This window comes from Dipodomys merriami, unplaced genomic scaffold, assembly GCF_024711535.1.
Source record: "Dipodomys merriami isolate MVZ:Mamm:240054 unplaced genomic scaffold, mDipMer1.0.p SCAF_6, whole genome shotgun sequence".
NCBI classification, from domain to species: domain Eukaryota; kingdom Metazoa; phylum Chordata; class Mammalia; order Rodentia; family Heteromyidae; genus Dipodomys; species Dipodomys merriami.
This window is the reverse complement of record NW_027206179.1, coordinates 7,979,469-8,006,415: the sequence shown is the minus strand read 5'-3', so window position 1 is coordinate 8,006,415 and position 26,947 is coordinate 7,979,469. Positions and strand designations below refer to the sequence as shown.

Here is a 26,947-nt window from a genome sequence, read left to right as displayed (position 1 = left end):
GTTTGTACCCTGCATCTTTTATGAACATTTATCTGAATTGGGGAAGGGAAGCAGAATGACAAAATGCTGAAACAAGGACAAATGATGACATATTGCAACAATGATACTCACAAGACACTAACTATGTGGGAAATGAACTTTACAGCCTAGGAGGGGATGAGATGTGGGGGAGGGAAGGGACAGTGGGAGAAGAACAAGGGAGAGGGTAACAATATTCTACAAGTAAAGTACCCATTACCTTACTCATGTAACTGTAATCATCAATACAGCATCTTTACAATAAAAACATTTTTAAACAATTTCACAAAGCATCTTTCTCAAAGAAACTAGCCCAACGATATCTGTAGAGATAACCAAAATAACTGTAAGAAAACTATGCATCTACCAATTTGTTTTCTTGGTTTTTCTCTAGGCTACAATGTTTGATAAGAAATGTACTCATTAGCATGCCCATGTAATTGTAACCCCTCTGTACAGTATTTTCACAATAAAAAACTCAAAAGAAGTAAAATGTTCTGCAAAGACTGGAAAAATACATTAAAATAGAAAAAGGAAATTACAGATATGGGAGGAGAAACAGGATTTTTGATGAGAAATAGTATATGGTTCAAATAGTGGGGGGGATGACAATCAAAGTTTATGACATGTAATACAGATACACAGTAAGAAACCAGATAGTTATTGAAACTACCATACTGTAGCAAAAATTGAAAAATATTGCCATAACATCTACTGGTGTGGCGTTGAGTTAATCTCTTTCTCCCAGTGATATTCAATTGCCTTGCTGCATTTATCTATATCAAGAACTTCATAGATGCCACATAATGACCTTTATCTAGTAATACACTTAAATCTGACAAACTGGATCATAGGATAATAAGGCCAGACTTCTATAATTTCCACCAGGAGCCCTTGCATATCTGCATGTAGCTGAGAAACATCCATCCACTGTAACCTAAAATTCAGTGTGTCTGTACAAGTGTAATAACAAAGACACTCAAACATATTTTAAATGTATTAAGGGAAGGAAAAACAATTGAATGTGAAAAGTTGGTGGAACATAAGATAAACAAGGGACTGGGTGAAAACTCAACAGCAGAGTAACCATCCTGGCAAGCACAATGCCCAAAGTTCAAACCCAGCAGGATAGAAAAACAGCTAAGCATAAAATAGACTGATATCTAGGAATGGCATGAAGGAGAAGGACATTTACAAATCTATTTGAAAGCAGTGAAAGAATTCCTGATTCTATCATATCTGCTTCTAAATATGTCCAGCCAACTGACAGTCTACCCTTCTCAGACCAGCACTGGAAAAGAAGTGTTAGACATTGCTATAGACAATGACCATCTGTTGCAACAGGATTCAAATTGTCTGCTAGAATTTCTCCTTAGTCATTCATTACTGAGACCCTCGCTTGCAAACCAAAACCTGAGGGTACACGCAGGTGCAAAAGAAAAGCAAAACTCTTGTTGGGCAGATATAATTCTCTAATTGAGGGTAGTCCAACTGCTGCATTGCCGGTCACTTCCTGGATCAGGCTCTAAATCTGATGTGAAGTAATTTAATAATTAACAGTGCTTAGTTTAAAACAGTAACTGTATGTCTTAAAAGTCATCAAAATATATGTCAACCCATATGTACAAAAGAAAACTTCTCAGACCACTGGCCTGTGGGCAAGGAAGTGTATCTGCCTCCTCTCACTGCAGAACTCATGCCACTGCCTCAGGTTGTTTGTAATAATATCACTTTATCCTTTGCAGAGACAGCTGGGATGCAGGAGATACAGTGATGATGGAATAAAGGGACCTTGGAAAGGAGAAGCTACATGGAATGAAAACAGAGTCCTCTCTTCCACCTTGGAAGCAGAAAATCACTCCATAATACACACAAATTAAAACATAGTTCTAGTGCATCTCATCTCCTGATCAGAGGTTGGTGAAGAGGATATAGAAAGCATGGTCATGAGCCCCAGGGTTTCCTCAAGCATTCCCCCACCTGAGAACGAAAGATTAAGTGGAACTACAGTTATTGAGGTATTACTTACAGTTTCTTTGCTTCGTCAAGGGAAGAATCACTGTTACTGTGATCTGTTCCCAAAGTGTAGAGAGGGAAGAACCCAGCAATCATCACATCTCCATCCATGTGTGCCCTGCGCTTCATTCTAGAAAAGCAGGCAGTGCCTTCTAAGGAGCTGACAAGGTGTGGAAGCAGGAGAAGAAGGAGGGTGAAAATTAAAGGGAACATCACGAATCATCTGCCAAGTTTAAATGCTTGCTGGACGTGAAGCACGAGGCTTCAGGTGAAGTTATATTTGTATTTGTGTCTATGTGTATATATGCCTCTTTTATTGAATAGGATGTCTACTCAGCTTCTGTCATTGAAACCTTCAGCATTTCCTGGTAGGAACATGGAAAACTCTGCCCTGTGGTTCTGCATCTGAGGCCCAGTATCAGGGAAATAAACACAAGCTGGAAAACATGTTTTCCAGTTGTTCTCTCCACCCCAGAGAGTGAGACCTCTGGGATAAAGTTTTCATGTTAGATTTGGTTGTAAGACTGAATTAGCAAATTATTTTTATGAAGTCTATTAGATATAATGCAACTAGAAAGCATCAATAATGTCCTGTCACATGAAAAGTGAGATGGTTGGCAAGGGTTCATTCCAAGGAGATGTCAACCCAACTCTTTAGGGCATCACACTCAGTGGACATCTCATACACCCAATGTCCAAAACAGCCACAGAACATTGCTGGTTGACACAGGCCCATCCAATAAGAATCCCATGCAGGAGAGTCCACAAGTGTGTCCATCTGTGATTGCCTGCAGAACGAATGACCATGCTGAATTCAGTAATGGCCCATGGTCAGTGCAGATGTTGAACTGCAGAATTGTATTCTGAACTTTGACCTTCACAACTGGCAATGTCACTGGACATCCTGAGTACATGGGTCAATATGCTGTCATGAAGCATTGATATATCCACCACCTTGCTTTTTCCTATTTATGCTTTTCTGAAAGCCTGTGCCTGTGCAAAAAACCCTTTCTCCACTATCAAAACCACCTGTATATTTCCTAACACTCAAATATATTGGACATAGAATCCATGCAAAGATCTCAATAGCCTGATAGCAATGGCCCTGAAGTGCAGTGAAATTATTCTATAGTAGGGTATTCTGTTGAATACATGCTGTGATACACTTGCCAGGAATAACATATGGGATAGAACAGAAATTGCATGTGAGCATAAGCAAATGACAGAACAATCTAATGATGTGATGATTCATATAGTACAGCATACTTTTAGTAAGGCAAACAATGAAAGTGTGGATTACAGGAATCACAGAAACTGTCTGTACTTTCTATTCAATACTTTTGAAAAGCTAATGGAGATATGAAAAAATGTGTCTTTGTGGTGAGAATATCAAATTTGCTAATGAGGTTGCCCCTGGTTTTAATTATTTTAGTGGTCAGGGAAATAAATAGAATATTATCACTTATTTTTGTACTCTATCAGTGTCTATTAGTTGTAGAAGTTACATTTGGACAATTCTACATGTATATGCAATTTGCTCTGATCTGATTTAAACTCTCCATGACAGTCTTACCCACTCCTTCCCTTATTAAATGAATTTCAGCAGATTTCAGTTTCCATTTTCATACACATATAGTAAGTACATTGTTTTTGGTTCACTGCCTTCAGTGTCTCCATTCACTGCCCTTGCATCTGTACATAATGTCCAGAACTGGATAGGATGTCAATTACACTCCTGTCCTTCATTTAATGTATAATAACTGTTACAAGGGAGTCACTGTGTATTTCACACCTAATTATTTCTACATATTACACCCTCTTTCCTCATCTCTCCAGCTATCTATTAAACAATAGCTTGCAGCGAGTATAGTTACTTCATCTTCAGCCTAATATGCACTTTGTTATTACACATCTTTTATAATTTGATCATCTCCTCCCCTTCCTCGTAAACGTTTCAAAGACTCCCGTAATTACACAAATGTCTATTTAGTGTATGTGTTCCTTAAGTAAATATATATGTTGTCTTTAGGTCTGGCTTCCACATTTCTGAAAAAGCATTTGAACTTTGTTTTTCTCTTTGGTTTTTTGTTTTTTGTTGGTCATGAGGCTTGAACTCTGGGCATGGGCACTGTCCGTGGGCTCTTCAGTTCAAGGAAAGTGCTCTACTGATTGAGCCACAGTGCCACTTCTGGTTTTCTATGGGTTTATGGGAGATAAGAGTCTCAAGGACTTTCCTGCCCTGGCTGGCTTTGAACCGCGATCTTCAGATCTCAGCCTCCTGAATAGCTAGGATTACAGGTGTGAGCTACTGATGCCTGGCTGACCTTTGCCTTTCTAAACCTGGCTTACTTCACTTAACATGATACTCAACAATTTTCTGACTTACCATACCAAAAAATATTTTGTTCTGATTGTGAATAATATTTTAGAAAGCATTTGAACTGTTTCCATATTTTGTGAATATTTCTGTAGTATACTTGAGTGTGCAATGTGACAACTGTACCTCCACTTACATTCTTTCCAATATACAACTTAGGATGATACAACTGGCTGGCATAGGAGATCTACATTTAGCTCTTTGGGGAAACTCCATACTGATTTCCATAATAGTGGCATGTATTTACATTCCTATAAATAGTGAATAAGGATTTGCTTCCCACACATTTTAACTAGCATTTTCTGTTATGTGTGTTCTTCATGATAGTCATTCTGAGTGGAGTGAGATAAAATTCAAGGTCATTTTGGTTTGCCTTTGCTTCATGGCCACAGATGTGGAATATTTCTTCATGCATTTATTGGCCCTTTTGATTTCTTATTGAAAAGAATCTTTAAATTTGTTTGCCAAATTGTTAATTGGGTTTTTGATTCTTTAGGAGGTTAGTTTCCCAAACTTCCTATTTATTCAATTTATTCATTGTAGTTTGAATGTACTGTGTAGGCCAACTTTTTAGTTAATACTTTTTAACTTTCCAGTGTGAAGACTTCTAGGTTGATGCAATCCCATCTGTGAAATTTTGTTCTTATTTATTGAACTACTGATGTTTTATTCAAGAAGTTACTATCAAAGGTTCAATTTTCCCTTCATCTTTACTAGTTTTAACACTTCATGTTTGAATTAAGATCTGGAGATGGAAAAAGAATGAAAAGTCACATTGTAGTAATCCTAAGAGAGCTGCCTATAATGTCCAGGAGAAGATGGCATAATTGTGGTCATAAATGGAGAAGTTTTGATACGAATGAGTGGAGATGATGCCCTTGTGGATAGACTTGTTGGGTCTTTGCAGGCATTGGGATCAAGGCAAGCTCCATGTAGCCGTCAGCACCATTCACTATTCCACAAATGGAAGCTTCTAAGGTAGAAACATTTTTCCATTCCATGTATTGAAGACTTAATAGTATATTAACAGAACTAGAGTTGACACATTCTTCACATACACTGATATGCAATCGAGTACATGTCTGTCAAGTAATGAGAAGAAACAGGAAATAAATTTATATATGATCTCAATAACACGTGGAGAGAATTGCATTTCCCAGCATCATTCCACTCATAGTTTATAATACTTGCAGAACAAAAGACTGCCTTTTTGACCTAAAGATCCCTGAGAGTTGTAACCAGGCATTCCATAAATGAAATTGACTTGTGGGAATTGAAGAGTCCCTGAAATTTTTTCATTTAGTATGAAATATATTCCACACATTTCTTATATGCTTATGAAAAATGTGCTTTATTTTTAAATAATTTTTAATGTGAAAATACTTTACAGAGGGGTTACAAATACATAAGCAAGGTAATGAATACAATTCTTTTTTTAATTTTTTTTTATTGTGAGAACACTGTCCTGAGAAGTTACAATTACATGGGCAAGGTAATGAGTACATTTCTTTTTTTAATTTTTATTTTTATTGTGAAAGTACTGTACAGAGGGGTTACAATTACATTGGCAAGATAATGAGTACATTTCTTATCAAGCATTGTAGCCTCCTCCTTTGTTACCCCGTACCATCCCTGCCCTAAATGCCCACCACCTTCCACCCCACACCCCACCAAAGTTATAAATTTTGTTTCTTTACATAAGGTCTTGTACATCTCATTGTTGCAATGGGTCCATCTGTATCTCTATTTAAACAATTTGTTTTTTCCCTTCCCCTCCACAAATCAAATCAAATACCAACATCAAATACAGTGAAAATAGGGGTTCTACTGTGGGGGGAGGGACATACAAAGCAACAAAGAAATCATCTTATAAATATGTTAGAAACAAAAGAAAGAAAGAAAAACCATTTGAGTCCTTATTTGGGGGTTCATTTTGCCTAACATTAACTTACCTGACCATTTCTGCTTGTCTCAGACATATAATAGTTATTTCAAATAAGGGAAAACATGATGGAGGGGATGTGGACAGAAGGGAGCCATACTGCATTGTTGGTGGGAGTGTAAAGTTGTTCAACCACTTTGTAAAGTAGTATGGAGGTTCCTCAAAAGACTCCTCATAGAGCTCCCCTATGACCCAGCAATCTCACTTTTGGGCATTTACCTGAATGATCACAAACAAGAACCATCTGAAAGCTCCAACACAACTATGTTTACTGCAGCATTATTTACCATAGCTAAGATAGGGAACCAACACAGAAGCCCCTCAGTAGATGAAAGGATGAAGAAAATGTGACATATATACACAATGGAATTCTATACCTCCATCAGAAAGAATGACATTGCCCCATTTGTTAGGAAGTGGAAAGACTTGGAAAAAATTATATTAAGTGAAGAACAGCTATAATTTTGGGCTTTACTACCACTATAGAAATGAGTAAGATTCACATATTCATTGAAATGATTCTCACAATATAAATTAATAAAAGATTAGAAAAGAAGTGTGGCTTTAGTTTAGATCTTCTAGGCATTTGACCAAACCCCTGAGTTTTATTTTAAGAAAGCTCATTTCTCCCAGTATGCATTTTGCCCTTGAAGCTATGGAGAGAATTTCTATCTGGCCTTAACAAGATAATGTAACACTTGGGGGCAAAAATACAGCCCAGGAACCCTGCACTGGAGGACAAGATGGAGAAGACCTCCACAGCCACCATGACCTTTCCCTTGGCACTGTGGTAGACAGGCAAGAAAGTGACCCAGACACTACAGAACACCAACATGCTGAAGGTCAGGAACTTGGCCTCATTGAATGTGTCAGGCAGGTTTCTGGCTAGGTAAGCTACAGTAAAGCTGGTCAAGGCAAGGAAAACCAGGTATCCCAAGACACAGTAGAAAGCAGTGAGGGAGCCCTTGTTGCACAGAATGATGACATGGCCATGTTCAGAGTGTGCATCTGTGTCAACAAAGGGAGGAGAGGTTCCAAGCCAGAGTCCACAGAGAGTCACCTGGATGAGGGTGCAGATGGGAATGATGAAGTTAGGAGCCCCTGAAACCAGCAGCCATCTCATCCTTTTCCCTGGAGACGTGGCCTTGAAGGCCAGAACCACAGTCACCGTTTTGGCCAACACTGTGGAAACAGCCACAGTGAACACAACTCCAAATGTGATCTGCTGCAGGATACAGGTGACTATATTTGGGCGGCCAATAAAGAGCAAGGAACAGAGGAAACAGAAGATGAGGGACATAAGCAGGATGTAACTGAGAGCCAGGTTGTTGGCTTTAACAATGGGAGTGTCTTGATATTTCACAAAGACCCCAAGAATAAGAGCAGTGAATGTGGACAAGCAAAGGGCCATGCAGACCAGGCCCATGCCCAAGGGTTCATCATGAGCCAAGAAACTTGCAGCTTTTGGAAGGCACTGGGTTCTCTTTTTGTTGGCATACTGATGAACTGGACACTTCATACACTGCTCCATATCTAGTGAGAATGCAGAATTACCATTTGTCTCTTTTCAGCACTTCCTTTTACTCAATGGAAATTAAGAAATCTCTGCTTAGAGGTAAATCAAACATATGACTTCTTAGTATCATAAAGATACATATTATCAAATAATATAAGAGACTGCTTTTTGTCTCTTTTCCATAACTCCATCATCATTCTCATATTCCCTTTTTTCAGTCTTATTTTCTTATTCACTGCTTCTTAGGTGGGAAATAAATTATTTATTTATTTATCATAAACTCTAAGCAACATCTGTTACAGTATTCTAATATTCTGGCCAAAAACCTGAAAACACAATTAATTCATGACATTTTCTTTTGTTCTGACTAATTTCCACACATATTAGAAATAAGACATTTTTGTTTATTTTAATGAACTAACAATAATTTTCTGACTTCCTCATCTGTCTGTAATATAAATTCTCAGCAATGTGCACACAAATCTGAAACTGCAATTCAAAATTGTGACATGTGTTTGTTTGAAACATTAATAGGAACCCAGTGGTACATTCTTGAATTCATCTTTGAGGCAGTGGGAACAGATAATCAAGGCTCTCTTTAAAGCTCTAAAGTCATGATATGAACAACACTTGTGCCTAATAGTTAAACAAAACTCAGTTTTCTAAGCACTTTCTCTGTAGCAATAACAGTTCTGAGAAGATAAATTAAGGTGTACAGGATTCATGCGTTCTTTGTGCCACAAATGTAAGTTGGAAGATCATGAACATTCTGCATTTAATAAGAATTTATACTTAACCTTAATGGAGAAGTTTCATGGACTCTACACATTCACTGAATACAAAGGAGAATATGCATAGAGTGGCTGAAAAAGGCTCATAACTATATGCATATGATCTATAAAACCATATCATATGAAATGAACTCCAAAAAATAAAAAAAGAGCTATTGTTTATTTGCCATTGTGGCTGTTTTTGTTTTCTTTTCCTTTTGGATTTTTTTAGTCTGAATTTGGAAAAGTAACAGGGGACACAGAAAAGGTAAAAAAAAAAAAGAGTGAACAAATGAACAGTGGTACTTACTAGATACTATATAGAAATGAACTGTACAATTTGTCAATGGGGTATGGGATAGAAAAAACTGGGAGGGAGTGCGAGAAGGTGAGGCATGGTTCAAAAAGTGTTGTACTCATTACCTAATTCACGTATCTGTAACCCCTCTGTAAATCAACTCTACAATAACAATAAAAAATTTTCAAAATCCATTTCTATTTTTTATTATGAAAATACCATACAGAGGGGTTACAATTACATGGGCAAGGCAATGAATACATTTCTTTTTTTTTGGGGGGGTCCGTTCGTGGGGCCTGAGCTCTGGGACTGGGTGTTGTCCCTCAGCTCTTCAGCTCAAGGCTAGCATTCTACCATTTGAGCAACAGCGCCACTTCTGGCTCTTTTCTTTTTGCTTATGTGGTGCTGAGGAATCGAACCCAAGGCCTCATGCATGCAAGGCAAGTGCTCTACCATTAAGCCACCTTCCCAGGCTAAGAGTACATTTCTTATCAAGTATTGTTGCCTCCCCTCCTGTTTTCCCTTCTGATCCCTTCCTATTTCCCATCCCCTCAGTGAGCTGCCCACACAGCCCCACCCCCTGCCAAAGTTGTAAAGTTTGTTTTTCAACATAACATCTTGTACATCTAATTGTTGCAATGGGTCAACCTGTATACCTATTTAAACAATTTGTTTTTTCCCTTCCCGTCCATGAATTATACTAACATCAAATACAATGAAAACAGAAGTTATACCCTGGGGGAGGGACATTTAAAGCAACAAAGAAATCATCTTATAAATGTGTTAGAAACAATTGCAAGAAAGAAAAACCATTTGAATCCTTATCTTAGAGTTCATTTTGTCTAACATTAATTTATCAAAACTCATTTCTTGAGATAAATGTGTAAAATGTCCCAGAAAAATTAAATCTGATACATAATTTAAGGTCCACTAGTTGTATTATTTCAAGGAACAATATCAATTGCTATCATTAAATTATTCAAAGAAGGAAGATTTTGGGTCTCTAATACAAATACAAAACCTTTCCATGGACTTAGATACATTACAGCATACTGGGAAGATAGAGAATTTCATCGTTAATCAGAGACTTACCTGTTCTATTAGAAATCTCATTGTCTAGGCAAGGGGTACAATCAAAGCAACAGACAGCCTTTCCTCCCTGAATTGATTTCCTGAATCCAGGAACACAACTCTCACTGCAAACAGAGTGAGGAGTCTAAGGAAAAGCAAATATTACTTCGTCATTATTCAGAATAATACCTGACAAAAAAACCAGTGTTCTTAATAATTTGAATATTAACCATAATTATTTTACATAATTAAAGCCAATCCATTGATTGGATAGTATTTGACATTTTATAACACAATCCCAAAAACTTTTTTTTTTTTTTTTTTTTTTTGTCGGTCATGGGGCTTGAACTCTGGGCTTGGGTGCTGTCCCTCAGCTCTTCAGCTCAAGGCGAGCACTCTACCACTTGAGCCACAGCGCCACTTCCGGTTTTCTGGTGGTTTATTGGAGATAGGAGTCTCACGGTCTCTCCTGCCCGGGCTGGCTTTGAACCACGATCCTCAGATCTCAGCCTCCTGAGTAGCTAGGATTACAGGCGTGAGCCACCAGCGCCCGGCTAATCCCAAAAACTTTTGAGCTATAGCTTTGACCTTCAGCCTATGCCACTACTGAGAATTGTGGAACCTTTAGCAATTGTGGTAAGACATCCATAGCCAACTTCCAGAAACTTCCTTGAATTCATAGCATAAATTTTCTCCTACTGCTTTGTGAAATATGGAAATATGGAAACAAGAATAAAATACTCTTGAAAAGTTTAACAACATGCTAGGCCCCAGGACCATCATATCTTCCTATTTGTTTTCCAATTGTCAGGAGTTCACAATATTAGATCATTAGAGAGCACAACTGACATAATATCTAGGGGTTCTTTTTGCTTACTATATTGAGTTCTAATCATTTGTGTTCTCTTGAACCCACCTCTGTAGCTCCTATGGCCCACTCTATCATATCTTTAGATACAGACAGTTGATGATCATAAGGAGCATATGGAGAAAACTTCCCAATTTTCACCTTGAGTTCAAGACCTTCTGGAAAATTCCAGATATTTAAAATGTCATACTCTGCCTCTAATTTCCTTTCCTCATCCAAAATCATTTGGTCTCCAGCGAGATTGTAAAATTTGATGTTCTTCAGAAAATGGTGCATCTAAAAGAGATACATTATCCCATGGTGAACAGAATCTAAGAGCTGAAACAGAAATCCTGAATTCAGCCAAGTCTCCAAATCTCTTTAATCCTTACTACATAATTCAATATTAACACACATATCCAATGAAGTTTAACAGAGGAATACTTTAGGAGAATAAAAGAATAGGGGAACAAAATATCATGTTTCTGAATTCTGATTACTACAATGAATTTTTTCAAGAGAAACCACTCCACATAAACAGTCATGAATGAGACAAATCTCAAATGCCTAGGAGTTTGGCAGGACTGAGAATTTTATGAATATCCTAGAAATTTTTGTTGGCTAAATAGATGATACTAAAATGGAATAAATCAGGTCATTTATTTTTGTGCACATTTAATGACATTGTTTTTTAAAAATTTTTTGTCAGTTGTGAGATTTAAACTCAGAGTGCTGTTCCTGAGCTTGTTCGATGAAGGCTACCACTCTACCACTTTGAGCCATAAAGCCACTTCTGGTTTCCTGGTGGTGAATTGGAGATAGGAGTCTCAGAGACACCCTTGTAATCCTAGCTACTCAGAAGGCTGAGATCTGAGGATCACGGTTAAAAGCCAGCCCCTGGAGGAAAGTCTGTGAGACTCTTATCTCCAATAAAACACTAGAAAACCAGAAGCTATGGCTCAAGCAGTAGAGAGCCAGCCTTGAGCTGAAGAGTGCAGGGACAGCTCCCAAGCCCAAAGTTCAAAACCCACGACTGACAAAAAAAAAATCTCAGAGACTTTCCTGCACAGACTGGTTTCCAACAGTGATTCTCACATCTCAACCTCCTGAGTAGCTAGGAGTATAGGCAGGAAACATTGGCACTCAGTTTAGTTAAGTTATTAATGTTTAATATGTGGAATTTATCTATGAATTTTTTACTATTATCTTTATGTATCATAAAAAGGTCTTAAAATTTTACTAGTCAGTTTGTAAGAACAAAACATTTCAATGCCACCCCTTCATCATTCTTCCTCATCTTCCCCAACATCACCCATCCCTTAAGTTCCTGTCTTAGAAACAACGTCATTTGAATAACTGGGTACATAAAGAACAGATCATCCTTTGTATTAAGAAACTTCTAGTGAAAAAGTTGATAGTAAAATTATTAACTGTGAGTTTATTGTGGTAATTTGTAATACAGGAATTGATGGCAGTATAAAACACATTTCCTCTTTCAACTTTTAATCTTTTCTTTAAGAACACATGAACATGTGTTTGTGATGTTAACAAATATTACTATTCCACAATACTGTGAAATATGTGAAAGTTATGTAATCATCTAATCTCAATTTTTAAAAAAGAGAGAAAGGATGGGTTAGGAACTATGGGTGACAATGTTGTGAGACACCTTGTATTCATATGCAATTTTGTAGAATGGGAATTTCTTTAAACAACTACTTAAGGATGATAATAATAATAATAATAATAATATGTTTAAAAAAAAACAAATGAACAGAGGCCTGGAGTAACCTTACAAATATTTTAGAAAGTACTTTCTGATGGGCCTTTGGAAAAAATTTGAACTTGTTCAGATCTACTCTGATTTTGATGTGTCTAATCCAAGAGAGAAGGCCTTACCTGTGCAGGAGAAGGCACTATCCATCTTCTATTACCCATTGTTGCCTCTTCTGTTTGATGAAGAAGCATCTCATGGAGGGCATGGGCCACAGCATACACAGCATTGTATGTATTATAACTCTCTTCAGACATGGCCATGTCAAAAATTTGCCCAGGTAACCATTCTAAGGAAGTATCATCTGGACAGTTTTTCCACATTACACAGTCAGACTCAGAATGGGAGCAATTAAAAGAGAGAAACCATAATCTAGCAAGATAATAGTCTTCTGGATATTTGGAAGGATTGACTTTCCTGATAAAATCTGTGAATCCAGAAATGTCTCCATGGTGATGTGAAAACATAAGAGGTACATGGAATGAGCCTGACATGAAATACTTCCTTCCGATGGATAAATCACACTTTGAGTTCAAGAGCCAAACTTTGCTTGTCATTAAAAATTGCCCAAGATATATCATTAAGCTTAGCAGATATTCTTTATTACCATAAATGATAAGTACATTGGCTGATGATTTATTAATCTGGTTCTGAATTGCCATCATATTAAATACTTGTGTCATACTACTGCCTGGGATCACATGCTCAAAGGCAATACAAATTCTGCTTTTGTACATCTTTTCTCTCAGTTCTGCAAGGATCCATAAACCATTCTCATCTTCTGAGATCAATAGCCCCACCCAGTTCCAGCTGAAATGAAGCAGTAAGGAGACCATGGCAAAGGCTTGTGATGTGTCTTTTGGGGCCATTTGATAGAGAGAAGGAAACTTGCCATGATCACTCAGGACATGATCAAAAGCCCCAAAGGTAAGCTAATGGGAAAGAAAATTGTAGGCTCACATGTAAGAAATTTCCTATACATCACAACCTCAGTCTTGATTTATATATGTCAAAAAAATGAACTTTACAACTTTCACACAGAGGGGTGGGGGACTGGGGGGGAAATGGGAAGGAATGGTAAGGGGAAACATAAATGGAGGCAACAATGCTTGATAAGAAATGTACTCATTACCTTGCTCATGTAATTGTATCCCCTGGGTACGACATTTTAACAATTTAAAATAAAGTGGGAAAAAAAGGAACAGGTTGAATTGAGTGGTAGGATTGGTCCAAGTTTTGGAAGTTTTTTTAAAGATTAGATTGTAAACTATATTTAAACCATTGTACAAAGATTTTTTAATTCAATACAATTATATCTACAATGCCTATTGATCAGTAACATCATTTCTATTATTCTTTCCATCTGTATAGCAATACAACACATTCCCTTGTTTCTTTGTTTGATTTTTACATATATTCTTCAATATTCTGTCTGTATTTGCCATCATTCCTCTATTTTTCTAACACTCCACCATCCTTTTAACATCATAACACCTCACACATGACATCTTTAATTTCCTAGTTGTAAAGTCCAGAGTAGTTACACCATGGAAATTCATTTTTATGTATATCATAATTTAGTCAGGTTAATCATGTATGAGTGCTTAGGTCTCCTATGCATTTTCATATATCCTTTGTATTATATTTTTAATTTTAAAACCAACTTCCACAAAGGAGAGAAAATGCATCCTTTTTGCTTTAATATGCTTGACTTTATTCACTCAATAACGTCACATGTTTTAGTTATTTCACACTTTCTGATTGCTTTCTACAAAATTATTCAACAAGCCTAGGCTCATAGTCATCCTTTGGATTTCTCCTACTTCTCCATCCTCTCTTGAACAACGAGAGTCTGGGTAACACAGTATGTTGGAGTACTTCACTTTTGATATTATAAAATAGGATAGGCTGTTATATTATGTCTTTCCTATCCTTTTCTTATAACATCTCAAAATGGAACCAAAGCAGACATCTTTACACATTCCTCCCTTCTTCACCTGTGGAAATCTGTAGAGTTCCAGCAGTGTTCCAATTTCCCCAGATGTCATTCCTGATGTTCCTGCAAGTACTGCAACAAAATTTCTTTCTGCCATGCAGGTGTAGTTAGGGATCTTCTTGTGGCCAGAAAGCCAAATAAAAGGATTCTCAAAGGCAGACCAACCTTTCAAATCAGCATTATAGATATCAAATCCCAAAGTCATGTTGTGTAAAAAATCGGAGTTCTTATTGATTTCCTCAACAGCAAAAGCCAAGGCCAGGACAAGCTGATAGTACTTGAAAACAAACCTGCACAGGAGACATAAGAAATTCATCAAGAATAATCCAAAACTTCTTCAAATCAATACAATGACGGTGGAGTCAATGTTTATTTCTCTACAAATTAAATATGTTGAAAAGTTACACCTTTTATGAGGTATTTATTAGTAATTTGATGTGCATATAAAATTCCACAGAGTTTGATTTTTCTGTCTTTCATAGTTACCATACCGAAAAAGGATATCATACATTAACCATCTTCTTGAGATACCAAATATTCTTTGCTTTTAATATTTGGGTAACTAGCACCATCTGTAAAAAAAAATAAGTCTTTTTTATATAGTTTTCTGAAAGACCATTATAATTTAAATAATGTCTCAGTTTAAGATTAACTTTCAGAAGCAGAGCAAGGTGTTATATGAGGTGTTGTATGGTTTTCCTTTCAGACACACTCTTTCTACATTAGCTACCAGAAAAAAAGCAGAAACCTCAGAAGAGATTCTGATTCTGAGGTATGTTAAAAAGCAAATGCAATGCTTTAAAAATACAGCAGGAAGTGGTTTCCCATGTTATTCTCTCCTCCACTACACTCCAAGAAACTCCTCAGGTAGAGATAAGCCTCCAAACTGGGGGATGGGAAGAAAGTTGTAACAAAATATAGCCGTAGGCTGAAATCACTGCTTCAAGGCCACCATGGTGAAATTCAGTGATGGGAAATGCCTTGATGATGACTACTTTCTTCACAAAACATGGTGATTGAGATATTGAAAAGGAAAGGTTATTGGGAGTAAAAGAATCAAAGATATCTCCCCTTCTCAGTCCTGGTAGGAAAGACTAGGACACCCTTATCTTCAATTAACCTACAAACACAAAGAAGATGTGGAGATAAGGCTCAAGTGATAAAGTACCAACCTTCAGCAAAAAAAAAATCTAAGGCCCTGAGATCAAATTCAGGCACAAATACTAATAGCTCTTATGTGAAAGAGTAAATCAAAAGTAAAAATGTAAGTGTGAAAGCAAGAAAGAATCTATGAAGGATATTAGAAATTGGCAATTATGTCTCTGGACACATCTATAATGCTATTACTCAGAAGGCTGAGATTTGAGAATCACAGTTGGAAGCAAGCCCAGGACAGTAAAGCCAAGAGACTCTTATCTTCAGTTAACAACTGAAACTCCCAAGTGGAGCTGATGCTCAATGGTAAGAGCAGTAGCCTTGAGTGTAATCCTAGCCAGTCTGAAGGCTGAGATCTGAATAGTGCTTTCAAAGCCAGGCTGGGCAGGAAATCCCTGAGACTCTTTATCTACCAAAAAAGGCAGATGTAGAGCTGATGCTCTTGTGGTAGAATGCTAGCTTTGAGACAAAGATACTCAAGAACAGCACTCAGGCCCCAAGTTTAAGCACCAGGACCCAAAAAGAAAGAGAGAAAGACTGAAGTATTTAAAAAGCAAATATTAGTTCCACAAGTGATCAACAAATGGTTGAGTACAGTAAAATTCTTGTTCAAGTAAATAATACAGAATATAAATTCTTAATATAGATAAAAATACAAATAGCCATGTTTATCCAAATATCCTTGGCATTAATGCCTCACTTGTTTAAGCTTCAGGAGGCTGAGATATCAGGATTAAATTTCAAAGCTAGCCCTAGTAGAAAAGTGCATGAGATTTTTTTTTGGGGGGGGTCCATTTTTGGGACTTGAACTCTGGGCCAGGTCGCTGTCCTCAGCTCTTTAGCTAAAGGCTAGCGCTCTACCACTTGAGCCACAGCACCACTTCCAGCTTTTTTTTTTGCTTATGTGGAATCGAACCCAGGTCTTCATGCATGCAAGGCAAGCACTCAACCACTGAGCCATCTTCCCAGCCCCGAGATTTTTATCTCCAATTAACTAGCAAACCACTGGCAGTGGAGTTGTGACTCCAATGGTAGAGTACTATCATTGTGCAAACTATCTCAGGGACAGCACCCAAGCTCTGAGTTCAAGTCCCATGACAGACAAAAAAAACTTAGGAAGATCAAAAGTTAATTGAACTCTCCACCATCTCATATTCAACAAAGTTCTGGAAAATACACATAGAAGTTTATCAACTATAAATGAAAAGGAACTCATAAAATATAAGTGTGCCCCTGTTTCCCTAACAACTTACTTCTCAATAAAATTCACACAAACCAGGATGTTAGGACAGGAGATCTTTACAGTGCTACAGGTCACAATATAAAATATCCACCAAGTGTACTGCATTTAGCAAAGTTATCCTGTAAGAGCAGAGAAATCAAGGTATTTCCTGTCAAATAAGGTTAAAGAAATATATATCAAGGGAGGAAGATGGCAGAGGAAAAGCTGGAGCTAAACAAGCTCTTGTATAGAAAGCAATTTTAGTGTTCCAGTGAACAATCCTAGGCTAGAGAATCACACCATGTGTGCCATCATAGTACAGAGAGTTTGGCCAGAGTGGGAAAATACAGGCAAGGAGACATATCTGAGCACTTGTTGGTAGCTGCCAATATGGCAGCAGCAGTGGCTGCCGAGAGTCCACGACAAAAGCACCAGACTGGGCAGGCGAGCAAATTATACTCAACACCAGCAAGAACTGACAAGGAGCAGATAGCTTTATCCTGCAGATCGCAGACCAGAGGTGGTCCAGGAATCAAGACTCTGGCTTGAGTAGAGCCCTGACATCCTTACTCCTCAGGGAGCTGAGGAGCGAAGACCACCCCTCTCCTACCACCGGAAATCTCCATCTTTGATACTGACAAAGGCCCTGCTGAGCAGCTAGCTCCAACATAGGTCTAGGAGGAAAACAAAAGAATCATTTAGCAGGTCACAGGAACCTGGCCTGATCTGCCAGGCTCAGCTTCACCCAGGAGAAAGTCACCCTGCCCAGGCAGAGAAAGATCTGCCCCCAGAAGAGGGGCTTTCTTCACTGGGTTAACAGAGCCAGAGGCTACCCCTCCCTACAGCAGCCTAGACAATCAATTGAAATTCAGTAAACATAACCCAGGCTCCAGGTTGGGCTCTGTGAATGTCTCAGGAGCTAGCTCCTCAAGGAAAAGCTACTGTTTGCTGAAAGGCCTCACCCCTACCCAGAACCTAGCCTCATCACAGCATCTCCAAACTAGAGGAAACAACCATCCCCCTCTTTTGTGATACTCAAAGCAGATCTCCCTCCCACTGAACTAGCACAGGAGGAAGATCACAAAATCCTGAGTAACACAGGGCATTTTTCTGCCTGCTCAAACAAACTGACTGAAGAAACCAATCAAGCCACAGGAAAACCAAACACCACAAGCAGACCAGAGACTCCACCAAGAAACTGGTTAGGGACACAGGGGAGATACAGGATCTTCCCATCCCCCCCCAAAAAAAAATCAAAGAACTCTCTTTTCTACCTTTTTAAAAAAATTTTTTAAATTGTTTTCTACTATGCTTTTTTTTCTCTCATAATTTTTAGTGTGTGTGTGTGTGTGTGTGTGTGTGTGTGTGTGTGTGCGCGCGCGCGCGTGAGCACGTGTTTTTTTTTAAAATCTCTTTTGACTTTTTGGTACTTTTTATTATTCTTGTCATTTTTTTCTGTTTCCTACTTTTTTGGGTGTCTTAATTACTGTTCTGCTCATCCTCATCATCCATTATTAGACCGTATCCCCCATTGTGTACATACTTAATCCAGAAATTTATTACTCAATTCACCATCTTTTAGGCTTAACTTCTTTCATAACAGTATTGTCTCTTTATACTTATATAATTTTAAAGTAACCAATTTTAAGAACTTTTAGTTTTTAGGTTTTCATGTTTCCTGTCTATCCCTCTGCTCCATACTTCTTTTCCTTTTTCTTCTCTCATTATCATTTCTTTATATTTACATAATTTTAAAATGTTTCATTTTTAAATTTAAATTTTTGTTTTTCCATTTTTTCTTATTTTTTTAAATCTCTCTCCTATCATTCTGCACAATCCATTTTCCTCTTTGAGATTAGGACTTGGTTAAATTCACTCTTACCTCCACACATCCCTCTAATCCTATTTTTCCCCACATTTCTCCCTAAAACCTAATAATTTCTGGTTTTCCAAATCCTTCTTTGCTATTCTTAGCCCATTAATGCATAGTTGACATTGAATAAATTGTATCTGTTGAACTAGATTGTATCTGCAGCCATTTTGACTGTGCAACTACAGGATTCTGGTTGATACTTGCCTTAAAGTAGTATTCTAGCACAAAATTGGAGTTACTTTCATACAAATGGCAGAACAAGCCGAAAAAAAAAAAAAAAGAAAAATGGAAAGTCCGCAGAACAAGCCGGAAAAAAAAAAAAAAGAAAAATGGCAAGTCCGGGTATCTCAAGTCCCACTCATGATAATCAGGTGACAGAACAGTTCATGAATAATCCAGGGAGAGTTCTCAAAAAGCTCTACAAACACTACTGATAAACATGGTGAATGAAGATTGAAAACCTGCAAAGGACTGAGTGTGAGCATGATAGGGAGTGAGAGGAGGCAAACCAAAGGTTAAATACAGGAACCTCGTAAATATGAGGAAGCTACTCAAAGATTAATGCAGGACTTGCATGAGCAGGTGGAAAACAGTCAAAGAAAAATAAAATAATTGCAAGAGCAGAGTGAGAACAGTCAAAGAGAAAGACAGGAATTGCTTGAACATGAGGAAGCTAATCAAAGGGTAATACAGGAATTGCGAGAGAGGGATGAGAATAGACAAAGATCAATAGAGGCATTCATGGCATCCATAAACACATAGCTGAAAGAATTCATGGAGACCACAAAGGGAATGCTGAATGGAGCCCGACAGAAGGAATAAGAGTCCAAGGAAATCATAACCAATCAACTAAGTGATTTGAGAATAAACACTGAACACCAAATTAAGTAAAGAAGTTTATACAAGATCTAAAACAAAGCTCCACAAAGAATTTGAAGTCATCAAAGCCAACCAATTAGAAGGAAAAGAAATAAAAATCAAAGTAGAAAGTCTTGATAATAGGTTAGACCATGCAGAAGATCGAATTTCGGGGATTGAAGACAGCCTAGATATTATAGAGAAAAACCATACAACTATCCAAGACAAATCCAAGGAATATGATAGATCTATTCAATATTTGGAAGATACCATCAGAAGGCCTAATCTGAGGATAATGGGAATAGAGGAGCACCTAGAGACAGAAGTTAGTGGCCTAGGAAATATATTTAACAGGATCCTAGCAGAGAACTTGCCAAACATACAAAAAGATAGGCCTATTCAGATACTAGAAGCTTTTAGAACCCCAAATATACCAGGTCAGAACAGGACATCTCACCATCACATAATCCACACAGGATCAATTCAGTCCAAGGAAAGGATCCTTAAAGCTGTCAAGGAGGAAAGATCAATCATCTGTAAAGGGAAACCAATTAGAATCACCTCAGATTTCTCAGTAGAGACAATTAAAGCAAGAAGAGCCTGGAATGATGTATGCTGTACCCTAAAGACAAACAACTATCAACTAAGAATACTGTACCCAGCTAAACTCTCTTTCATAACCCAAGATCAAGTAAAATCTTCCATAGCAAAGAAACGCTGAAACAATATATCTCCACCAAACCAGTCCTACAAAAGATACTTCAAGATGTCCTACACATAGAAAACCAACAAGACCACAATAAAGGCCAAAAAACTGCACCCAAACTAAGAATCCAAGAACCATAGGAAGAACCCACTTGTCGAAGCCCTTAAGAAGGTGGATATCATAGCAGGAACTCCCAAACATCTGTCAGTTCTTACTCTCAATATTAACGGTCTTTACTCTCCAAGTAAGCAACATAAACTGTCTAGCAAGATCCTTCTATCTGCTGCCTTCAAGAGTCACCCTGCAACTGGCCCTGTGACTCACTGGTAGAGTATTAGCCTCAAGTCTTGAGCTGAGGGACAGTTCCCAGAACCAGAGTTCAAGCCCCACAACCAATAAATAAATAACAACAAAAAAGACCATAAAAACACTGTATTTGATGTTGGTGTAATTTGTGGAAGGGAAGGGTAAAAACAAATTGTTTAAATAGGGATACAGGTGGACCCATTGCAACAATGAGACCTACAAGACAGTTATGTCGAAAAACGAACTTTACTACTTTGGCGGGGTGTGGGGGGTGGGGTCACTGGGGAATGGAGGGAAGGGGGGCAGGAGAGACGCGGGTAGGTGGAGATAGGAAGGGATGGTAAGGGGAAACAAAGGAGGAAGCAACAATGCTTGATAAGAAATGTACTCATTTCCTTGCTCATGTAATTGTAAGCCCTCTGTACGTTATTTTCACACACACAAAAAAAAGAGTAGGAATAGCTAAAGTATGTCAGACTTAGGTACTTAAGAGCCTAGTGAGGAGTTAAGGAAATGTACATGCCTGCCCTCTAGTGAAAAGAAAATATATTGATACAGCCATTGTGGAAAACTGTGGTGCTTTCTTCAATAGAAATCAGAACTCCTAAATGATTCAGTAATGTTAGTTGTAGCTGTTTAGAATCAGTATGGCAAAGGGGCATCTGCACTCCTGTGTTCTCTATATCATCATTGAAAATATCTGAGAAAAAGAAACAACCCAAACATCCATCAGCGGCTATACAGGTTTATATGTATATATTATATATTTGTATACATATAATATAAATGTATATACAAAATATTATATATTTATACACATATATTACAATATGAATATATACACATATGTATATATACATTCACATTATATATTATCTTGTATATAATATATGGAGTAATATATATACTATGCTTATATATACAATATTATATATAATATACTATAACAGATATACATATTATGTATGTGTGCATATATATCTTAAACTTTTCCTTAGCATTGCTGTTGTTTGAAGTCAGAGGCTTGCAATTGGTATGCAGCAGCAACACCATGCCAACAATCCACCCAGCCCTTTTGGAGTTTGTGATTTTTGGGGGGGAGGGGGTCCAGTCATGAGGCCTGTACTCTGGGCCTGAGTGCTGTCCCTCAGCTCTTCAGCTCAAGGCTAGCGCTCTACCACTTGAGCCACAGTGCCACTTCCGGCTTTTTTCTTTTTGCTTATGTGGGGCTGAGGAATCCCCAGGGCCTCATGCATACAAGGCAAGCGCTCTACCACTGAGCCACCTTCCCAGCCTGAGTTTGTGATTTTTTGAAAGGGAATTTGAATGTATTCCTGAAATGACCTAAACAATCTTCATCCAAATTCCTACCACATTCAGCACAGAAACAAGGAAGACAATCCCATAACTCACACAAAAAAAGAGAATCTCCTATTTTTCAATGCTTTCCACAGGCAAACAACCAAATGCTGAACTAATGTGTCACTAGCTTCCAATTATACTTGAGAGCCATAATAACATAAAAATTGCACATTCATAAATACAGACACCAAAGAAATAGGAGACCTACAAATACTCCCAATTTAAGTACATTCATCTAATTCATACAGACATTGTCCAGTCCTACATTGCTGGAAGATAACACCCTTAGTAAGGGTGGCACTGTGAAAAATGAGTATCCATATGACAAATGCTTAGGCTAGATCTTACCTTTCAGATTGTACAAAAGGATAAAAGTCAAAATTCATCACAATTCTTAATAGGAAATTTGAGGATTGGAAAATTGCAGATAACATCATAATATAAATACTTCAAGATAGAGTCACAGGAATGCTTGCTGGTAAGATACAAATACTTCATAAAATAATAGAAAAAGTTATGCTCGTGACTGGGCATGGTGGTGGAATCATTTGTTTCACTCACAAGGCAAAGAATCCATCCTCAGCACAGTTTACAAATGTGATTTCATGAAATTGAAGTTTCAGACAGCCTGGCATTGAGATGTACACCTGCAATTAGTACAGTTTAAACCCAGCCTGGACAGAAAAGTAATGTGAGACATCTCCAATGAACCAGCAGCACAGTGAAAGTGCAGCTATGATTCTATTGGTAAAGCACCAACCTTGAGCAAACATATCAAGAGTACTGGCCCCAAAATTTAAAAGAAATTAAAGTTTTAAGGAATCAGTGCAACAAAAGAAATATTTTCATGAGGTGAAAACACAGCCAAATAAATGGCTGAAAACCTATGTTACCTATTCATATGATGGGGCTTTATTAACAAAATGACACTGAAATTTAAACACCAGGACAACAAAGAATCCTACTATGAAATAGGAACATGAAGTGAAAGACTTTTTTCAAATGAAAAAAGACAAATAGGAAATCAATACAGAAAAGATATCAAACCATTATACCAATCAGCACAATTCAAACCAAAGGTATTCTGAATTGTCTTATCATGTAACTCAGAATGGCTATCATCAAAACATAAAATTACAAATTTTTGTGAAGATATGTAGAAATAAGAAGCAATGAAGATGCCATGGGATATTAAAAATAGAGCTGATATTTGACATAGCTATATCACTTCTAGCTATCTACCCCAACATATCAAGCTCAGGTATCTATATGAATATATGTGTAAACATGGAAGTTATTGTATACAAACTATCCAATTTATGGAATAACTCAAGATGTCCAAGAAGAGATGAATGGATAATGTAAGTGTTATATATATGAAGTTGAGATTTCCTCAGCCCCAATGAAGAATGGAATCACAATATTTGCTAGAAAATATATGGGAATGGAGATCATTCTGTTAGACAAAGTAAACAAGTAATGAGTACAAATACCATATTTTGTTTCCTATCGTATTAAATGAGATAAGCCAGACCAAAAGAAACATAGGCTCTACGGTTTCCCTCATTTGTAATAATAAGTCCAGGATAGTCCTGGCAGAGTATCATAATAGTTCAATAGCTATGTACTTATGACCATACAAAATGATGATAATTGAAATTAATTCCAAGACAAGTAAACAACAGGAATTTTTTTAGATGTTGAGTTTGTTGTCACCAATACTGTATCAGTTCTTTCTTCTTATTTTATTTCATTTTTATTTTTCTATTGGTTTATTGTTGTTGTCACTGTATTTGATTTTGGTACTCTGTGTCTTGTATATACATTTATCTGATTTGGGGAAAGGAAGGAGAATAACAAAATGCTGAAACAAGGATGCAGGATGACCCATTTCAACAATGATACTCACAAGACACTAAGTCAGAAACTTTACAACTTTGGGGGGTGTGGACAAGTGGGGGAGGGAAGAGATAGTGGAAGACAAAGGAGTGGATAATAATGTTCTACAAGAAATATACTCATTACCTTACTCATATGATGGTAACTCTCTGTAAAGCATAGTTACAATAATATTAAAAAAGAAATATCTCAGTAAGAAACATTCTTAAAGAAACTAGCCCAAAGATACCTGTAGAGATAACCAAAATAACTGTAGGATTATTATGCATGTACCAATTTATTTTCTTGGATTTCTCTTTCAAAAAAAAGTCTTCAGAAGTAAAATGTTCTGCAAAGACTGAGAAAAAATAGATAAAAAATGAGTAAATTACAGATATGGGAGGAGAAACAGGATGTTTGATGAGACAATATATGGTTACAAATAATGGGGGTGATGACAATCAAAATACATGACATACAGTATAGAAACAAAGAAAACAGTCAGTTATTGAAAGTACCATATTGTAATAAAAATTGAAAAATATTGCCATAACATCTACTGGTGTGGCATTGAGTTAATATCTTTCTCATAGTACATCCAATTGCCTTGCTTCATTTATCTGTATCAAGGACTTCATATATGACACATAAAGACCTCTAACTAGTAACAAACATTTATTTGATAAACCTGATCATAGGATAATAAGGCCAGATTTCTCTGATTTCCACAGGAGCCCTTGCATATCTATAAGTAGTTGAGAAACATCCATCAGCTTCAACCTTAAGATTGGATGTGTCTGTATAAGTGCACTAAAAAGACACTCAATATATTTTTTATATTTGTTATATTTTTATTGTAAAGATACTGTACACAGGGGTTACAGTTGCATGGTTAAGGTAATGAGTACATTTACTATCAAATATTGTTACCCCTTCCTTTGTCCCCTACTATCCTCTCCCCACCACCCCATCTCCTCCCCGCCGAAGTTGTAAAGTTCACTTTGAACATATTGTCTTGTACATCTCATTGTTACAATGGGTCTATCTGTATCCTTGTTTCAATATTTTGTTATTTCCTTTCCACTCCCCAAATTAGACCAATATGTATACAAGATGCAGGACACTGGAATCAAATACAGTGAAAACAGGGGTAATAACATGGGGGAAGAACCAAAAATCACAGAGCACATTGTAAGTACATTCAAAACAACAGCAACAAAGATAAAACCTCTGTGGCCCTATTTTAAAGGTATTAAGGGAATGAAAAATAACTGAACATGGAAAAGTAGTGGTACATAAGAAAAATAAGGGGAAGAACCAAAAATCACAGAGCACATTGTAAGTACATTAAAAACAACAGCAACAAAGATAAAACCTCTGTGGCCCTATTTTAAAGGTATTAAGGGAATGAAAAATAACTGAACATGGAAAAGTAGTGGTACATAAGAAAAATAAGGGTGTGTAGCTCAGCAGCGGAATACCATCCTGGCAAAGGCCCCAAGCACCACAGAAAATAAAAAGCTGCCCATAAGAAAGACAAATATCTAGGGATGGCATGAAGGATAAAGACATTTACAACTATATTCCAAAGCAGTGAAAGAATTCTTGATCCTATCATCTCTGCCTCCAAATGCATCCAGCCATCTGACAGTCTAATCTTCTCATATCAGCACTGGAAAAGAGGTGGGAGCCATTGCTATAGGCAGTGACATTATGTTGCAATAGGAATCAAATTGCCTGCTAGAATTTCTCCTTAGTCATTTATTACTGAGACCCTCCCCTGCAAACCGAAACCTGAGTGTGCACACGGGTGCACAAGGAAAGCAAAACTCTTGTTGAGCTGATATAATTCTCTCACTGAGGGTAGTCCAACTGCTGCCTTGCCCGGCACCACCTGGATCATGCTCTGAATCTGATGTTTACTTATTTAATTATTACACAGTGCTTGGTTTTAAAACAGTAAACTGCATGTCTACAAAGTCATCAAAATATGTCAACCCATATGGACAAAAGAAAACTTCTCAGACCAATGGCCTGTGGGCAAGGAAATGTGTCTGCCTTCTCTCACTGCAGAACTCGTGCCACTGCCTCAGGTTGTTTGTAATAACATCACTTTATCCTTTGCAGAGACAGCTGTGATGCAGGAGATACAGTGATGATGGAATAAAGTGGAGAGCGTATGACCTTGGAAAGGAGAAACTACATGGAAAGAAAGCAGAGTCCTCTCTTTGGGGAAGAGGATACAGAAAGCATGATTGTGAGCCCCAGAGTTTGCTCGAACATTCCCAACCTAAGAACAAAAGATTAAGTGGAACTAAAACTATGGAGGTATTACTTACTGTTTCTTTGCTTCATCAAGGGAAGAATCACTGTTACTGTGATCTGTTTCCAAAGTGTAGAGAGGGAAGAACCCAGCAATCATCACATCTCCATCCATGTGTGCCCTGCGCTTCATTCTAGAAAAGCAGGCAGTGCCTTCTAAGGAGCTGACAAGGAGTGGAAGCTGGAGCAGAAGGAGTGTGGAAATCAAAGGAAACATCATTGAAGCATTTGCCATGCTGGAATTCTGGCTGGAAGTGAAGCCCATGGAATCAGGAGGAGATATATAGCTTTTATTTGTGTCTATGTGTATATGCGCCTTTTTGTTAGCAGGGATGTCTACTCAGCTGTCATTGCAACCTTCAGCATTTCCCAGTAGGAATTTGGAGAACTCTCAGCCCTGAGGTTCTGCATCTGAGGTCCAGCAACCAGGAAATAAACACAAGTTGGAAAACATGTTTTCCAGTTGTCCTCTCCACTCCAGGTGCTATGATTTCATCCAAGACCACCGAGATTGAGACCCCTGGGATAAAGTTTTCTCATTAGATTTGGTCACAAGCCTGGAGTAGCAAATGATTTGTATGAAATCTATTAGATATGATGCAACTGGAAAGCATCAATAGATGCCATGTCACATGAAAGG

At 37.5% G+C, this 26,947-nt stretch overlaps 2 protein-coding genes across 2 annotated transcripts in view; both read right to left on the bottom strand.

Annotated features, from left to right (window-relative positions):
• Positions 1 to 2,247, bottom strand: part of LOC138814230 (vomeronasal type-2 receptor 116-like) — a 28,705-nt gene extending 26,458 nt beyond the window's left edge. Inside the window, exon 1 of the mRNA XM_070003242.1 lies at positions 2,048 to 2,247. Within this exon, the coding sequence (XP_069859343.1) occupies positions 2,048 to 2,247 (200 nt within the window). The remainder of the gene's footprint in view (positions 1 to 2,047) is intronic.
• Positions 2,248 to 6,963: 4,716 nt separating this feature from the next.
• On the bottom strand, positions 6,964 to 26,542 carry LOC138814229 (vomeronasal type-2 receptor 116-like). Its single transcript, XM_070003241.1, has 7 exons — positions 26,325 to 26,542; positions 14,627 to 14,915; positions 13,237 to 13,561; positions 12,755 to 12,933; positions 10,925 to 11,152; positions 10,030 to 10,153; positions 6,964 to 7,886 (listed from the first exon to the last, which is right to left on the bottom strand). Exons 1-7 carry the CDS (start codon positions 26,540 to 26,542, stop codon positions 6,964 to 6,966), a joined length of 2,286 nt encoding a protein of 761 aa, XP_069859342.1.
• Positions 26,543 to 26,947: the final 405 nt, after the last annotated feature.

Excerpts from the sequence above, each read along its gene's own strand:
- LOC138814229 (XM_070003241.1), bottom strand. The coding sequence starts at position 26,542 with ATGGCAAATGCTTCAATGATGTTTCCTTTGATTTCCACACTCCTTCTG. Across the intron at positions 14,916-26,324 it reads CTTGATGAAGCAAAGAAACA|GTTTGTTTTCAAGTACTATC; the intron begins GTAAGTAATACC and ends TCTCCTGTGCAG. Across the intron at positions 10,154-10,924 it reads GGGCCATAGGAGCTACAGAG|ACTCCTCACTCTGTTTGCAG; the intron begins GTGGGTTCAAGA and ends GCTTTTCCTTAG.